This window comes from Cuculus canorus, chromosome 15 (genome assembly GCF_017976375.1).
Source record: "Cuculus canorus isolate bCucCan1 chromosome 15, bCucCan1.pri, whole genome shotgun sequence".
In the NCBI taxonomy this organism is placed as follows: domain Eukaryota; kingdom Metazoa; phylum Chordata; class Aves; order Cuculiformes; family Cuculidae; genus Cuculus; species Cuculus canorus.
This window is the reverse complement of record NC_071415.1, coordinates 9,566,586-9,584,783: the sequence shown is the minus strand read 5'-3', so window position 1 is coordinate 9,584,783 and position 18,198 is coordinate 9,566,586. Positions and strand designations below refer to the sequence as shown.

General features: G+C 48.0%; 1 protein-coding gene across 5 annotated transcripts in view; it reads right to left on the bottom strand.

Annotated features, from left to right (window-relative positions):
• Window positions 1-18,198, bottom strand: part of CACNA1H (calcium voltage-gated channel subunit alpha1 H) — a 247,510-nt gene that overhangs the window by 99,957 nt on the left and 129,355 nt on the right. For all 5 annotated transcript variants that reach the window (XM_054080691.1, XM_054080692.1, XM_054080694.1 and 2 more), the window contains exons 6-7: window positions 12,998-13,157; window positions 3,111-3,426 (exon numbers count right to left, since the gene is read on the bottom strand). In XM_054080691.1, coding sequence (XP_053936666.1) covers window positions 3,111-3,426; window positions 12,998-13,157 — 476 coding nt within the window. The remainder of the gene's footprint in view (window positions 1-3,110; window positions 3,427-12,997; window positions 13,158-18,198) is intronic.

The following is an 18,198-nucleotide window of genomic DNA, read 5'->3' as shown; positions in this document are numbered from 1 at the left end:
TTTCTGCACTCTGGCCTGGCCACACCAATACTGCTGGTCAGGAAGGTGTCTGTGTTTTGGTTGCTCTACTGAGACTGTCAGTAATTCAAATTAAATTGGACTTCGGTAGGTGGGTAATTCATCATTTGCAGTGTGACAACAATACCTGTAATTACTGCTCTTATTGTTACAGCTGAAATTTGTGTGCAATAAAGGGATCTTAATATCATGCCAAACCTCACAGTTAATTTAGGTTCCATCTCCTTTCATTTATTCTGTAATAAGCTAATTAGTTCACATAATTTGCCATTGAACATGCCTTTGTAACAAATATATACACGAACTAGCCTATTACACAACAAATGAGGGGAATCAAAACACGAATCATTTGCAGGTTTACATAAGGAGTTATTATCCTTTCAAACACTCATGGATGCAGCCGCTGTCTTTATTGCTTTAAGATTTTATTATCTGCACTGGGGTGGTTCTCATGTCTGGTGCATCTGATTTACTCTCCTGCTTGGAAAGTCAACAATGCATTTCACTGTTCGGTACGTCCCGCTGCCACGTGCAAGTTCAGGATCACTACCATGAAGCTAAATGTCTTTCAGCTTGGCTGCTTAAATCCAAATTCTGGCAGCTGAAAGTGCTTGCCATACTGCCTAATGCTTTGGCGAACCATTCTCCAGCTTTCCCTGTCAAAGTCTGCTTCTGGTTTTTGTCTGCACAATATCAAACTGTGGCCTTGGAAACTCCTGGGCACGACTCGGAGTCACTGCATTTGGATTCTTCCTTCCAAATGTCACCTGTGGGGATCATTCCACCAACCTCCCTTCTGACAGCTCTTAAACCATGCTAGATTTCCAACTCATTTGGCATAAGTCATGAGGGCTCCGTCCAGCCGAGCCCTAAGATTGCAGTTATGCAAACTGGAAGCTTGCCAGACTTTGAGGTTCAGTCCACAATTATAACTCTTGCAAAATACCACGTATTCATTATTCCCCAGAACAGATCAGGGCAATTGGACCCATCTCATCCAGAACACAGCAGAGTACTTTCAGTCCAGTAATTCAATACCAGTTCACAGTGAAGCTCCTGAGCTACTAAACCCATCAGTTCTACTTTCTGCACTACTTACTTTGAGGTCTTACCCAACTGCTGACCTGGTGCTACTCAGCTTCAACTACTAAATGTAACGAGAGCACAACTCAAGAGCTTTATTTGTTAAATGTTCTCTGCTTACAGCAATTGTTTTGATTTAGCATCTACCCTCTTGCAGTAATGATTTACTATTTCCATATCACTGCTAAGCAAGCACTTTATTCCCAACAGCTGCTTCTTTACCTGGAGTTATATTGTTTTCAGCTTTTTAAAGTCCTTACTTCTAAAAGGAATAAAGATGTATGAAGAGGTTTTTGGCTGGAAATACTCTTTAGCATTTGGATGGCCTAAGCAGCACTACAACCAATCATAAATGTCCTGACAGCTGCCAAAATGATCTATGGACACAATATCCAACTTTGCCAGACACTCTGCTCTGCCCAAAGGAATCAGTTGAAACCTCTGCTGCGGCTGGTGTGTTCTTCCTGCCTTAAAACTCTAACATTTGCAGGCTGAGGAAATGAAATACCAACGTGAAATGAAAACTTGCAGCCTGCAAAAGTGCTCTGGAAATAAAAAGGAAGCAGGACCCCTCGGAGAGCCCCTGCTCATTTTCAGTGCACTAGAACAGGCACTCTGTGATGCATTGCCCTCTGCCCTTTCTCTGGCAAGAACATCGGTGCCCCATGGTGGGAACCAGACGGGACCTCCTGGGCGTATTCATCAAGTTCTGTCAAAGAATTACGCAAGAGCAGAAAAAGGAGAATGCAAGTGCAGCTGGAGACCTATCTACTATTCTCACTTTGATTTCCCGCTTTCCTTTATGCAACACTCACTACCAGTCAGGAATACCCAAAATTACTAAGGCAGCTCCTCTCTTTACATACTTATTCTAGGAGAAAACCAAAGCATTTTTGAAAGCATAGCCTAGTAGAGACCTTGGATCTGCCTGAACCCTTTTGGATTTGGTTTTGAGACTCTGACACCAGCAGTAGTGTGATTCAAGGTGTGCTACTGTGACAGCATGAGAGCAAACAGTACTCGGAGGAAGCAATCACCCCATTATAGCTCCCAGATGAAAATTAGAAGTTATGAAGTTCATACTGTAATATGAAACTAGAAGGAAATTCCTAAATGAAATTTAGAGCTCTGAATGAGCAATTATTCATCATGAACAAAACTAAAAGGAGAACTTTTTCTCTTTCAGGAATAGGTGTCACCTATGCTTCAGGAGGACTGAATAAAACAGAGCATCTAGCCAAAAGCATAAAGAAATCTGAATTAAAAACAGGAAGTGTGAATTAAAAATGGAAAACAGCACATGGATAATTTTAAACAGGCCAGCCCTAAGAGACCATAACCTCTGGGCTGTGCAGATATTCCAGAATTACAAACACTTTTTGAAAATGCTTCAGCTGCTTTTGTCACCTCTAAAGTCCCCCCTCATCGAAGCACTCTCTTGTGAAGAGCTGTATATATGTGGATCAAGACGGATTCCAACTCCACAAGTGGCATCTTGGTATTCCAGCCAGAATGGACCATTAGGATTAATTCTTCCTCCCTTCAGCAAACCATGCTAAACAGTACAACTTTGCAATCCCAGAATCAAGCCTAAAATACACCATCACACTAGTTCCTACGTTTTCAAATGACATTAAGCCTTGCTTAAGGCCTTGGACAACACTCTACATTTCCTATAAAGACTCTAACTCTCAAAAATCCCTGAGATTTATCCAGGTCTGATTTTCAGTGCTAGAACTTGCCATACATTTGTCTGCCTCAAGAATTATTTCCCCCTCTCTTCTAGAATGCACTGAAAAAGCGTCTGTTCTGTCCAAATGCTCTCTCACAACATTTGTTCTCTCCAAATGCTCTCTCACAACATAGTTATTGTCTGATTCATTTACTCAATGTGTCTTTATTTGCAGTTGCATGCAGGTGCAAGCAAACTCCTTTCTTCTCTGACGCATCTATCAAAATCTTTCCAAGCAAGAGGCAACAAAAGAGAAAAAGCTTGGGGAGAATCCTACCTGAAAAATAGCTATCCAGGCATATCCAATATTATCAAAATTGATAGCTCCGTTGTGAGGGTTTACATCCCCTGCCATGCATATGTTGTAATACTGGTTCCAGTTTATGCAGGCATTCCTGCTGCTGAAGTCAGGGTTGTATAAATTTGGGGTGTAGGAGTCCATGCTCAAGGTGCACTCCACCTTGTACTCCTTCGAGTTTGGGATGTTGGAGCACTTCTGCATGCCGTTTTCACGATGCGATGAGCAGATGAATGGATTCTCCTCCGCTTCGTCTGTCCGGTAGTACGGATGCAGGAAGGTAAGGTTGTATGTCCTGGAGGGGGAAGAAAGAGAAGGATGAGAACAAATGATGCATCCCTTGTTTCAGCAGCAGCAAAAGGCACTGTTTCCTATCCCTGGTTTGGCTGTTATTTCTCCTTAGCCCATCAGATTTGGGACAGGAGGGCACAGCTGAGATATCAGCCCCTACCTTTGTCTACAAAGCTTTTTCATAGAATCATTTGGAAAAGACCTTTGAGATTATTCAGTCCAACCATACCCATCCACTACTACACCACATCCCTTATTACTTACAGCATCCTGGAAGGCAACAATGACCTTTCAGCTAAAGATCAGCCTCAACTCTCCCAAGAGAATAGGGCAGTTGAAAAAGAGAGCGTATAAAGCTCCCAGCAGGCCAGGTGCTTCCCAAAAATCTAGGGAACTTTTTGTTTCCATTTAAGAGAGCTCTGCTCAGAACGTGCTTTGGAAAGCAGAGCAGCTTTCCAATAAATTTGCCCCTCAGCACATATCTGACAAGTGAGCTGAACTTTACGACGGGAGGCCCAGCCACAGGCCATCTCGCATTCCGCCTGTACTGACGGAAAAGAAAAAACCCACGTTAATAGGAACTGTATGCTCACTGCTTATCTGATTGAATTGACCTGGATAAAGTTTATGGCTCTGTTATAGCTAAGATAAGCAAGTGCTCTAATTGCAGCATGGCAGGGATGTGCCTTTCTTCCCAAGCCGTGCTCTGGGGCAGATTGGTGAGCAAGCAGAGCCCAAGACTTTTCATGTGGTTTGATTAGCATTAGTGAGACCCACCGGCACTCAAAGCACTGCTCAAAAGGAGAAGGTGCAAAGTCCTAAGAGCACGCTATCTGCTGTGCTCAGAGCTGCAGGGATCTAAGATACTGTATTATCAGTCAGCAGATAAGGGAAATGACAACACAAACCATACAACCAAGCAAGATGAGGGCAGAAGATAAACAGGTAATTCTTCAGGATGGGACAGATGTGTTTTCATGTGTTTCTAAATGTACCGAACTATTGAATAAATTTGGCTATAATGAGTGCCAAACTCATGCTATTCCATACAATTGCTTGAAATTGCTCCCCAGAACCCTTGAGTCAAGCAGCAACTGCACTTTGAGGAGACAGGAATCATGCAGGGCAGAGCTGAGGGGAAGCTACCCTGAACAACTTTCCTAGGCAATTTGGTTCTCCTCCGTCAATGAATTCCTTGAGATGGATATTGAGGGTTGGTCCAGCTCCAGGAATGGGCAAGAGTAGCAATTCAGAGGAATGGGGCATTGTTTGCTAAGAATTAAACGTATTCACGAGCAACTCCCCTCCCATTGCAGTGTTCCCACACCTCTAGACAAAACCATAACATCTTCTTCCCAGTTTCTACGCCTTAAATTCAAGAGACAAGAAAAACTTGTTAAATGTTTTTTACTCCAGGACTGCCTAAAAGCCTTCTCCTTCCCCTCCCACAGACTGGTTTCACTGGGAGGAAATTTCCATATAAAACAAGCTGGAGGAAAGGCTGAGTGCTACGCTAGCCCAGTGTTTGCCAGAAGATCAGATACTACAACCAGCAGAGTCTGTCACACGAACAGGGGTATTGCAGAGGCTTGTGAAGGATTAAAACGCACGGAGGCACAGGGATGTGTCTGGGAGCACTACAGACATTGGCAAAGACAGCTGGGGAACTTGAGAGAAGAAACAGAGGGAGGAGGAGAAGAGGTGCCTGAGAAGTGACTTCTAATTCACAAGTGGCAGGCAGAGCCCTGTCAGCTCCATTCTGGCCTTACAGAGTACACTAAGAGGGGCTCAGTTCAGATGCAAAGGGCTCGGGCATCCTCAAATACGGTGGGGACCAAACCACAGCTATGACATCTCTGCTTACAGCCACGAGGCTTGCCTGAGCCTACTCTCCCAGGGAGGTTCTGGGAGGGTTTTGCACCTCTACGACACATGACACAGCCCAGGGCAGAGCCACTCCAGCCTCAGAAAGGACGTTTTCCTCTGAAATCTCTAAGTTTGAGAGGCCACAGGGTGCAAGTCCCACCAGCTTGCTTCCAAAAAACTTGTTTGCAGGTGCTCAGTAGCTCTGAAGTCCTTGAAATAGGACACTGGGATCAGGATGTTCTGCGCCCTGTTGTGGTGACAAGGGTCTAACACCACCAGAGCAAACCTGAACCACAGTCTGCACTGCCTGACACAGCAAAGCAGCGCAGCCACAGGACTGAGGCATGACCGGCTTCCCTGGGGCTGACTTCACCGCTCCTGAAAGCAGGACTTTGTGGTTACAGGCAGAGAGCAGCTACTCTGAGTCCCTAAGGTGATAGCAGGAGACGTCTTGTGCTACTTTCTCATCAAAGCACCCGGACCTACAGTTGGGCTCAATAGATCTCTGCAGCTCTCAAATCCCCAATGTGACAAGTCATGCAAACTCCAGACTTGGTCTGTTTAGGCAGCTCAATACCCAGAACTCATGCTTGCAGCAGAGACAGCCACTGAAATGAGTCTCGGATGGTAACCTGCAACTACACACTGAACACCCAGCCCTGCAACAACTCTGCGTGATCTGGGGGACATCCCTTACTCTTTCTCTTTTCCCTTAAAACAAAGCTGACCAAGGCTCTTTGAGCTGGATGTACCACTCCAGGGATGTACTCTTCCAAACTACAACTGCTCTTCCAGGAAAACCTGCTCCAGAGCCAGGTGGAGCTGTGAAACTCAGCAAAAACCTTATTTCCTTCCCCACCCTGGAATCAACACCCCAGCAACAGCAGGAGTTTCGTGATCACAAACACCTTTTGGCAGCAGGCAGGACAGGAAGGCTCAGCACATCACAGCTTGTGGGCCAATGTAATTAGGATTCTGCTCAAAGCAAAGCTGGATTTGCAGAGGAGATGGACTATCTCGAGGGATGATTGTGTAATTAGCAGCTATGGTTGCACAAGCACCTTCCCTGGGAGCAATTTTGTGTTTAGATGCAGGCACACACTTGCCCATGCCAAGAATGCTGACCATGGAAGAAGTGCTCAGACAGAACGGCTCACGCATCAGCATGATGCTTCGCTCCAACCTCACGCTTGAGCTTTCCTGTGAGCCATCTCTCCTACCGTGGCACAATATATACAACATTCCACACCACACATGACTCCACAGCCGTCTGCCCTTTCAGCTGCAGGACTCCAATACATGCTAACGGTCCCAGATTAATCATCTCAATTTCAGCCCCCAGCGCTATCCCTGATCTCCTGACATGCCCACCCCAGCTGGGCAGGCTGCACAGGAAGGAGGAACACAGCCGGAGAGCAGCGTGCCAGCCAATTCTGCTGGAGCCATGCACCCAGTTTCATTGGAGGGAAGGAATGCAATCAAGCTGGAGACCTACAGGACCAATCCCCCTCCCACGCAATGCTTTTCTATTCCCTGCACATTGCAACAGGAAAGGCCCTTCACGAGCCACAGACACAGATTGGAGAGGCTGCACATTTCCCACGAGTCACCGTTTAGGAAGCCTTGGGCTGAAGGAGAAATACTGCCTGCAGACACAGCGCCCTGGGCTGCGATCTAATAAGCTGTGTAGAGAAGGTGTGGGCACAAACTGGAGAACCAAAAAGAACGACACTTTGGTGGCTGTGGGAGGAAGATAAAACCAGGAAAACAAAGCACAGCTTGACTGTGAAGGGCGGATGAAGCTTGATTTAGTTCTGTTGCTGCCTGATTTTATTCTCCCTTTTCTCTGCATTGTTCATTCTTTGCAATTACCCCCCAAATCACCTACAAACCAAAAGTCCTCCCTATGACAGGTCAAAACCAGTCAGATGGAAGCCACTTTCAACCCAACTCATTCACAGCACTTCCCTCTTCCAGGTGTGCCCTGGGCACAGAGACACCACAAGCATCTGTCTGTCCGACCTGCACCAGGTCTACTGTCACCGAGTACCACGGGGAAAGGAGACACCAACCTACAGCAAGCACTGCAAACTGTTCTAGTTCCTCTGGTTAATGACCTTGCTGGCCAAACCAAAAAGGGGAAAGAAGGAAGGACAACAAGAATGAGAAACAACAGTGTTGCAGAACAAGGGAATCCCCAATATCCACAAATTAAATGAATTGGCTCTGCAAAGACCATCTACCTCCACGTGCAGGAAAGGTCAATCTGACTTCCTTGTTACTTGCCAACAGGTGTAGTTTAAATAACTTATTAGGAGTATAAAATCCACTAATCATGAGACCCTTGTGCTCTGCAGAAAAGACATGAGAATCTAAGTTCTGGAATGGATCTTGTTATCACATTAGGAAGGATTAACACTCCTTTCTCGGCTAGCTGCCCAGTGCACATCTTTCTCTGGGCTTGCAGCAGCTTTGCAATGTATTTTCCTTTCTCTGTCCCTGTTCACGCACAGGAAGGACAACAGTGGGGCAGCAAAGTCCATTCTCCCCCATATCAAAGGAGGCTGAACAATTATTCTCTGTTCTATCTTCCCCGAGACTCGGTCTTCCCAGCCCCACCATCCCATGCAGAATATCACCCACAACCCCTGGAGTACAGCGTTATGTACACTGAGCACCATCCTGCTACAGTTTTCAGAGGAAAAAAGGGAAAAGATGGAAAAAAAACTCAGCACCAAGCAGGATCCGTTCCCTCCGAGAAGCGACTGCTCTCTGGAGGAAATGCTGCTGACAACCCAGCATTGCAGCACAGAGCGATGCCAGGAGGAGCAATTAAGCAGAACTCAGAAGCACCTTTCAGACAAACTCAGACCTGTCTGCCTTGGCCATATGTGCTTTCTCGCAGCTCTACGAAAGCCGAGGAGCCAAAGGCGGTACAATGCCAAGCAGGTACAGAGTAATTAAGACTGAAATGTTCACATTATAACTGTCCTGCAGCATTAGATAAATACAAAGCTCTTCACAGCTCTCTCCCCTCTCCTGCTTCCAACCCACTGAGTTCCTTGAAGGGCTTCACGAGGGGGAAAATGCTTCTCTGCATAACAACATGCAAGCAAGGAGCAGCCCCGGCAGCAACGCAGACAAGCTGGGGGTGTCGCAGCTCCTTTGTTTACAATGGCAGCAGCTCAGGATGGCAGGAGGGAGCCAGAGGGGCTGTGTGGGGGAGACAGATATTGCAGAGATCTGGCAGAAAAACTGCTGGCTTCGTTTGCCCTTACCACGCGTGCATACTAAGCCTTCCTCTCTCAGACCAGATCAACCAAAATGCCATTGTGAAATTCCCCTTCCAGCTCCCACTGTCAGGGATCTCCTGCACTCGCTTACGTAGCGGCAAAGACCATCCCGGCACTGCTGTTCGGCACTGCTGGGCAGTGGCAGCGGAAGCGCAGTCCAGCCAGCGAGCTCCCAGGGGCTGAAAGAGGTCTCTGAGCCACCAAAGCCCTCTGAGCCACCACTCTGGTCTCCAGGGCTGGCGAAGAAGTGACAGCTTCTCACAGGTCGTGAACAGCCGTGACCCACTCCAGTTTATTGCTTGTCACTTGGTCTGTTCAGCCTGAAGAGGAGGAGACTGGGAGGAGACCTCATCACAGTCTACAGCTTCCTCACAAGGGGAGGAGGAGGAGGAACAGCCGCTGAGCTCTTCTCTCTGGTCACCAATGACAGGATCAGAGGGAATGGCAGGAAGCTGTGCCAGGGAAGGGTTAGGTTGGACATTAGGGAAAGGTTCTTCACCCAGAGGGTGGTGGAGCACTGGAACGGCGCCTGAGGGAAGCAATCATGACACCAAGCCTGACAATATTCTGGCAGCATTTGGGCAACGCCCTCACACTGTGAATGTTGGGGTTGTCCTGTGCAGGGACAGGAGTTGGACTCGATGATCCTTGTGGGTCACTTCCGATGCAGGAAATTCTATGATAATCTGCTACTGCAGCAGCCCAGTAACTGCCTGTCATTCCTTCAAAGTCACTGCTGAAAGATAGTCCTTCATAAAGCAACCTCCTTCCAGCATGAAACTGCATTGGGACAGTGCAACTTTCAAAAAGAGAGACAAAGGATGTATTTCCAGCGCACCTCAAAGAAGTACCCAAATTTCTATAAGAATGGACTATATTTAAAAATAGTTGCTTTACTTGAAGCAGCCAACTTTCAAGGGGGAATTAAAAGAAAAGGCTTCCACAGGATGAAGAATGATGGCAATAAATCAAAGTCACTTCTACCATCTGATGCCTGCCATAAAGCTGAATGGCCCAGATAGCTGCTGGCAGTGAGTATGCAAAGAAGCACGGAGCAGGTAAGAAACTATAATTGAAGCACTGGTATCTGAGCTCACTTACACTTGCTTTACTCCAGAAAAGCTTTGGGGCTATGACCCTTCCTCACCTGACACCATGGATTGTGTTCAGAAGCTCAATCTCATTTTAGAGCAGTTCTTTTTCCACCTGGGAGGGTGTGACACCACCGTCAAAGTGAGTCCTACCAATATCTCAGATTTTCCCCTTTATGGGGCTGTAAGGAAAATCTGAGCCAGGCCCATCTTCTGCTCATCCCCAACCTGGTGTGCCTGCCCGCCCTCCAGTCCCTCACAGCCTGCTGAAAGCTGGTAAACATTATTTCAGGCTGAGGACACCACCACTGGGATTTAGTGACTTGGCAAACAAAACTAAATGACCAGATTCTCATTCCCCCTTTCCCGCAGAGCTCTATTGTGTTTACTTCCAACAAAACCCAGAGCTTAACTTAAATCCCGCGTCCCCCGGGGTGAAGGTTTTGTTGGGTTTCTCGTTCTCTTTGGCAGCTCTCCATGGAAGGGAAGGGATGGATGGTCAGGGCTTTCCATCACTGATGCCGAGCACAGCACGCCAGCACAGGGATGGATCTGGAGGACACAGCGATGCACCCACTCCAATCCAGCTCCTGGACTGGACTTTGCCTCTACTTCCACACTGTCTTGCAAGCAGAGAGCATTGTGCTGCTGGTCAGCAGGACCCGCTAGTTTGGGCCCAGGGTAGTTTAGTGCATCTGTCCAGTAACAGGAAGACCCTACTTTCCCTCTTACTGGCACTCCAACACCTTTTATCCCTTTACAATTTGGTGTTGGAGTGCTAAAGACCACTGCAGGGGTGAACCATATCGTGGCACCTGGAACTACGGATTCAAGACAATGACTCAGGAATGACAGCAGAGATGGCAATAATTCCATCTGGATTCCCCAAAACTTCCACACCAAGCTTCAATCAAGCTGGGATAGCTTCTAGCTGCAAATGGAGGGACTGGTTCATCGCAGCCAGGTTTCTCAAGTCTGACGCTAACCCAGACTGAGAGAGCAGCTTCAGGCTGGGCGATGGCACCAGAGCAACCCTCAGCTGTTGTGCTGATAGCGGTACCAGCAAAGCTGCAGTAGTCCTGCCCTGCAACAGACCTGCCCCGTGGGGATACCAGAAGCCTCATTTCTCCATCTCTCTGGGATGCTGTAACGTGGTTCACAGTATCCCTGAACACAAGGCAACAAGCAATGGCGCTCGGGCACAGGCAATGGATACCCACAGCCACCCAAATTCATCACTATTCATTGCCGGAGGGGACCTGGGAGCCCACGCAGAGCTGTGGTGAAGTGGGGAGGAGATCTCTTCCCAATCTCCTGCCTCTTCAAACACAGAGGCTCAGCACAGGGTGGCCTGACTTTCCCTTCCCTGAGCAGGACCAAGACCCTGATAAGCAAATCCAGCTTCCATGCCTTTGATGCTGCTAATGGCCATTACATAACAGCCTGCTTAATAGCTGTACTTAGCAAATGTTTCCCCTGTGGTTAATTTTAAAAGCTCTGCTTTGCAGGAAATCACACAGCATTTTAGAAACCTGGTCAGAAAGATGAGAGGGACTCGGGGAAGCCAATTACAGCTCTGCACCCTTTGCGCTCAAACCCTCCCCACACAACCCAGCCAGCCAAGCCCAGTGTTAACACCACCCTCTGGGCTTTTAAACCACAGCTCAGGGGCTACTGAGTGACGGAGGGTCCCAACGACCAGCAAATACCTGCCATGGGTGCAGAAAAGAGACTGCAAGGTTGGAGCATCAAGAAGTAGAAGCAGCAGCAAACGCGCATGGCAGACTCATTGATTTTCTGCTTTCAGCATCTCTGATGGGATGAGGAAGTGCCATCAGGGGTGGTTTGCAGTGCAGAGAAAGGCTCAGAGAGCTGAAAGCCACAGGACTCATCAGCAAGAGGCAGGAAGAGGACCTGGGGTAGAGCTGAGGGATAATCTCCACGTGTCTTCCAGACGCAATACAAGTTGTAGACAGCAGATGATTGCAAACAGATATAATTACAGGCTCTATCTTCTCTTACAAAGCTAGAGTCACCCTGATCAGCTGATGTCCAGCATTTCCTCACCTCTGAGCTGCTGACGTCTTCAGCAGCCTCTGACAGCAGCCCTTCGGAAGGATTTTCCCAGGCTGACCTCTCCTTTCTGCAGAAGTTTGCAGGCTGCAATTGGTTTTGCTCTCTTTGTTGTGTTGATGGGTTCTAAGGTGCGCTCTTACACTGCGCCTTTGAAGAGGCAAGTGCAGAACAACCCAAGCTCAGCATCATGGTGAGGGACTGCCCCGTAGCAGGGGACGAACCAGGAGCCAAGAGACATCCCAGTACCAGCAACACCTGCACAGACAGAGCCTGAACACAGCAAGCAGAGCTCAGGGCCAGCAGCAGGGTCCATTCAAAGCCCAAGAGACGGCAAGTGATGAACCAGATCCAGGACCTATCCAAAGAACTTGGGTGGGAGCCAAAGAAACCAGGAACAAAAACAGAACTAGAAACAGAGACCTTAACAGCACAGCTCAAACCGAGACTGAGAACCACAGGCTGAGCTTAAATAGAGCTCCTGGGCCAAGGGCAGGGTGTGGGTGGGGGTCTCAGGTGAGGCTCATCAGGGTAATTAAGGCCTATTAGCACCCTCAGCAACTGGCAGGGATGCTGGTCCATGCAACTGCCTAGCTTAGAAGAACCAAAACTAAAGTTTGCATCAAAAAGAGCAGGTGATTAAATGTGCTGCCCATCCTGATACTGCGCCAGACTGAGAGCGGTGTACAAATCTCATTACTGCCTTTCACATCCAGCTTCTTATCTTAATACACCTACAAAGATTAATTTGTGTGTTTCAGCAGCTCCTCCATGGTGCAGTCTGTGCCAGCATGCAGACCACAACCCCCCACCAGGCAGTGGGGTGTGCTTGGTGACCTCCCAGACCTGAACAGTTTTGGGAGCTGGCAATGATGCATTTGTTTGTTCTAAATCCTTAAATTCACAGAGTCAGGGATCTCAGCTTCCTTGGACAGAGATAATCCAAACCACTAATGTCCTTGTCCGTCAGGTACAGAGGGAAAACATGAAAAATCACTCCCAAACCTTCAGTAACTTGCTGACGAGTGAATTTTTTCCATACAAAAAGTACCCAGCCAGATCTGCAGTCCTGCAGCCAACAACCTTGTGAATCAAGAGAAGAGCCCAGTTAAGAGCTGCACGGATCTCATCTGCAGCGCTGCTGGGTTCCACCCCAGCTGGATGCTAACCCTGGGATCACTGGGCTTTCTCCGGCAGAGAAGAGAGAGAGAGAAAAGAAGAAAAGGTGGAGATAGTTTTTTGCTGTACTTACATTGCTAAATTCCTGTCTAGGAAACATCTGTTCCTCAGCAGCCCTGCCCAGAGCTGCACACCGACAATCCCAAAGATGAAGAAGACAAAGAAGCACAAGAGGAGGACGTTGCCTAACATAGGCAGAGTATCTAACAGCAGGGTGACGAGTATTCGCATACCTGTGGGGAGAAGGAGAAAACAGGTTACAGGAGAGCTTTGACAGGGAATGCGTGAATGCCACACCAATGCCAGCTGCTCTCAGGCTCGGTCAGAGCAACCCAAGCAGAGGAATTGGGATGTTTATGTATTCCCCTAAGCCTTAAGGCTGAAAAGGAAGGTAAAGAGTGCAAAAGGCTTAGCAGCACATGCGGATAAACAGCGGTTTTTTTTCCAAAGGGTGGTCTTAAGAGTGGGATTTTTGGATGTTTTCAGTAACAGAGCACTCAACAAGACACAAACATGGGGAAAGCTGCAAGATGGTCTTTCCTGGAGAAACACCCCCGCATGCCATCAGCCTCTCAGAAATTATCAACATATATATTTATAAACACGGTGAACATCTCTCGTGAATCACAGGAATTGTTCACCTAAACAACACAGAGCCTCAGAGGATGACAGCAGCGGCTGCTCTCTGGGCCTCCTCTATGGACAACTCCCTTCCACGAAGGGCTCCTCTCCTTGCTGGCCACCACCAGCAGCTGAGAGCCTTTCCTGCTCCAAACCTTGCAGGACTGCCTAGCAGGGTAGGCAGGAGACATTTTTACTTTTTTGAGAGGGAAAAGCAGGATGCAAATGTTTGTTCCTCTAAGCAAAGCCCTCAGCTCTGTCCTCTTCCCCTCATCCTCTGCAGGCTGCCAGGAGACCTTCTCAGCTGGTCCTACATCCCTCTGCAAGGCTCTTCATGAACCTGCGTGCAGAGCAGGGGCTGCCAGGGAAATGCTGATTTCTGTCCAAGATCTTCCATCCTAAATGAGAGGATTGAGGAATGAGTCAACCTTGTGGAGCCTCAGCTCACCCTTGCATCTCCATCCAGCACACTTCCAGCATGACTGCCCAGAAGACTGGACAAGAAGGCAGGGGCTGGGGGCTGCCCTGTCTTACGCATCAGAGAACCTTCAAAATAAAGACTAAAACAGGAATAAAAAGGGAATAATGACTCACAGCTCAGCATTTCAATAGAGGTCAAATGAACCTCTGAGACACTGACCCACTATCATTTCATCAGCTGATAACTGATGAGAGGAGAACTAATGAAAAGGAAAGACAAAGGGAAATGTTAAATTATAGATGAGAATAAAACCAGAAGCTGAGCCCCGGGAGCCTGGCACTCATGAGAGAGCAGGGCTCGAGATTATGGCATGGTGGAAACCAAAGTGGCTGCTGGCTGAGGTGACACTGCCACCTTTGGAGGTGTTTTATCCCACTAAGACGCTGCTCCGCAAACACCTGTTCCTGCCTGCCCGTGCGGAGCTTCTTCTTCCTCCATTTCCTCCAGTAGGATGCTGCTCTCCATTAGTCATCCCATTTGAACATCCTTCACCAACGTCCACGTTGGCTTCTTCCCTCAGCCAGCTCCCAAGTCACGCCTGATACCTCTTCCACACCCACGCTGGACTGCAGCCCGGCAGCTGCGGACCCCAAGGGTGGGTGTTGAAAGGAGCAGAGTCTCTAGGAGAGCAGTGCCTGTCCAAGCTGGCACATCCCAGGCATTGATGGGCAGCACTGGCAGGAGCCACAGCTCCATCATGCTTCCACACATCCATCAGGCTTTACCAGCCTCCTCGTGTCACTCTGCTAGCGGAAATGCAACCCCGCCAAGCAGGGCCGGAGCTGGCATTACCTTGTCAGCACAGCACAAGTGGATAAACTGCCCCAGCCAAGAAGTCTGCACTTATAAATAATTAGGTGTGAGTAATAACCTCTGCATCTCAGGGCAGGAGCCTTTCAAGGTCTCCATGCACAGCTGCATCTTGGCTCCGGCGCGGCTCCCCACTGCTGGCGCCGCCAGCGGATGCCTCTCCGGAGGAGCTGTGATCCCGGTGCCCAGCCTTGTTCCTGCCCTCCAAACCCTGTCCCTGTGCCGCCAGTGCCACCCTGCTGGGGAGGGAGATGGTGCTGGCAGCCAGGCTGCCTCGACAAGTGCCACGGGTGGTGCGGGATGCAGGCCAGCTTCCCTGGTATTCCCTAGAACCGCAGCGCCGATGCCAGCCGCAGGGACAGCACCGGCTTCTGCTCCCAGGGCAGGGGGAAACCCAGACCTGGAGGCAAACGTGGGTTTGATTTTGTCCCCAATGCGTGTCTCATCGTAAGCCCCCCCAGGGGCACAGCCCACAGCACCACCCCTCAGGCTTCCCTGGCAAATCTATCTTCGGAAAAGCAGAAAAGACTCACTTAATTCCCACTAGAAGAGGATGCTGGGCTTGTCTTCTTATTTTCTCCCTCTACTCTTACTAATATTCTTGCCTTCTTTTTCCCAAAAATGGTTAAAATTTATCTCCCTATGCCAGACAACTTTTTTCCGCTCAGCTACATTCAGTATTTCGGGTTGTTTAACGGCACCATTCTCGAGATTGAATCCATCTGTTCACTACCCGCTCAGGGTGCTCTGGGCTCTCAACAGAATGTCAAGTGTGCCATGGGAAAAGCACATGAGCATTGGTTAGGCTGAAACAAGGATCAGGATTCCTTTTCGTTCCCATTCCATGCGATGTCTGGTTCAAACCACATAGTAGAAAATAAAAATAAAGCAGTGAAATGGATTAAAAAAAAACAGTGACCACTACTAAAAAAAAACCCCTAACTACAGCCCCTGCCAAATATAAATTGCAGGAATTATATTTTTCCAGTCATTTTCAAGGAATAATTTCTAATAGAGATGATGTTTTTATTGGCTGGGGTTGTCCTTTCTTTTCTTAACAAATAAAATAGAAATGAAATAATCTTGCGGGTGAATTTATTGTGCCTGGAAGCGAAGAGCTAATAGTGTTGGCTGGAGCCCAGGAAAGTGCCCAGGCATCACAAGGATAAATCGCCAGGCTGTTTCTCATGGGTCCCTGCTTCCCCCGTGCCTGCGACTGAACGCCAGGCTCAGCTCTTCTGATCCAGCCATAATTCGCATCTGCTCGATGGCCTTTTGCAACTGCCACCAAGCAAAACCCCTCTCCCGCCAGCAGCGAGTGGCCGGGAGGCATTGATGCCCCTGTGCTGGGGATGGCACGGATGGGGCTGACTGGAACCTGCTGCCGTCCTGCACACAGTGGATGTCCAATGTAATCCACCAACTAAGCTGTAGCATCCTCATGGATGGAAGACTAGGAAGGCAATTCTGTTATTTCCAGAAACTGCAAAAATACAACAAAATAGAGGGTTGTCACTATCCATTCTCCACATTAGGTGAAGCTGAAACAGTAAAAGTACCGATGGTAAACGTGGATGGAGTTAGTGTCTCATAAACAAGTGAAGTCTGTCATTATCTGCCCTCCAGGAACCGAGATATTTCTAAGAACACTAGAACCCTGGCAGTTGTTCAAGACACTGGTAGGGTTGTGTTGAGCCTAGATACTTGTCAAGCTGGGCAGCTCAACCCCAAACATGGAATGAGCTCTTTAGATCTAATCTCACATACTATTAACAAAAAAAATGATAATTTTTATTGCTTGTTCCTGAAAAAAAAAAGAAAAATTCCGAGTGGCAAGTGCAGCAGAAGACAGCCTGAAAGGTTTACTTCAAAGCTTCAATACCAGACTCCTAAGGAAGAAAAACATAAGCTGGACCCAGATCAAAATTTCACCTAGGCTTGGAGGTGTTTGGATCCCTGGGTCTTGGTTTAATAGGCATGTAAATCCTCAAATTCCCCTGGCTTCTGCCCTCAGCCCAGTTGAATCCCAGCTTGAGAATTCCGCTGTGTCAAGGGAGAGCTGTGCAGGGCTTAGTGGATTTGAATCAATTCAGAGCGAGCCTGATCCTCGCCCCAGCCTGAAACCTTAGTTGAGCTCCTGGCTGAGCACATACCAGTGTCCCTCCGCTCCTCCCCATCCCAGCAAAGCCATGGAGCCACCACGCTCAAAATCCCAGAGGAAAACTTTGTGTTGTGCTTTCAGGTTGCTCCGAAACCCTGGTAACAAAACCTCATTAGGAAAACAAACTCCGGAGGGTTTCGTGGTCCCTTTTAGCTTCTCGTTTCTTTTTGTCTCGTTTTAACTTCTACTGATGATGCCACTGTCGAATTTAAAGATGTTTTTTAAAGTGAAATCCTGCAGAATCTCAGCTCTGAGAAACTTCAAAGACTCCTGTGCGTAAATCTCCATCTGTTCCCTTGCCTGTTCGTCTGAGGTGCTGGAACCAAAACCCTTCTGGGGGAGATTGTTTTGCTGTCCCTTGCTGTGCCGACGCGATGGGCAATTAATCTTGGCAGGATGTTCAGCGCAGACCAGCGGGACTGGCTCATTCAAACGTGCTTTTAAAAAGCACAGGAAATGTTCTTGCGTGCAAGGAACCTCTATGATTTCCATACAATGCTGCTGCATTGGGCGGATTTGGGTTAAAAAATGATGAACGTGCTATGAAATTAGTACCTAGTGATGGATTGCTAAGCAGACAGCTGATTCCGGCAGGAAATTATTTCAACTCATTGGTTCGTCTTTCAAATTGGATTTAGAAGACAAACAGCTGAAGCCACTTGAAAATGGATTTAGGGGCCACTTGAACTTTCTATCACGGATGAACCCAATTTTGTTGTACATGACAGCAAACCCTCTGTGGTATTTTACCAGCAACAGAGCCTGCTGCGTTCCTAATCCTGAGCACAAAGAAATGAAGAGACCTTAAATACCTAAGAGGGGAAAATGAACCCATCCAGGGCAAGAAGATTCTTCACAGAACTGACCTTTCCCCTTTCTTTATAGGAACTTTTGTTATTTACTCTGCGCCAGGAGCAGAGAGTTACATGTCTCAGAGAGTTCACAAAACCCCTGGAAAACAGCCATGAAAATTTGGCGCCCCAGGTACAAAATCTACTCCCTTGCCCTTTACTAACACTTCCAATCATAATAAATGATGTCTAATTTGCCATTAAAAATTAAAATAAATGAACTTGCTGTCAGCAGCAGAAGAGTGGACGAGACCGCGAGGGTCAGCACGCGGAGAGCCAGCTGGGGTGGCTTTAACCCCCAGGTTTTCCCAGGAGGATGAGCCAGGCAGAGCCCGGCAGTGGGGATGCTC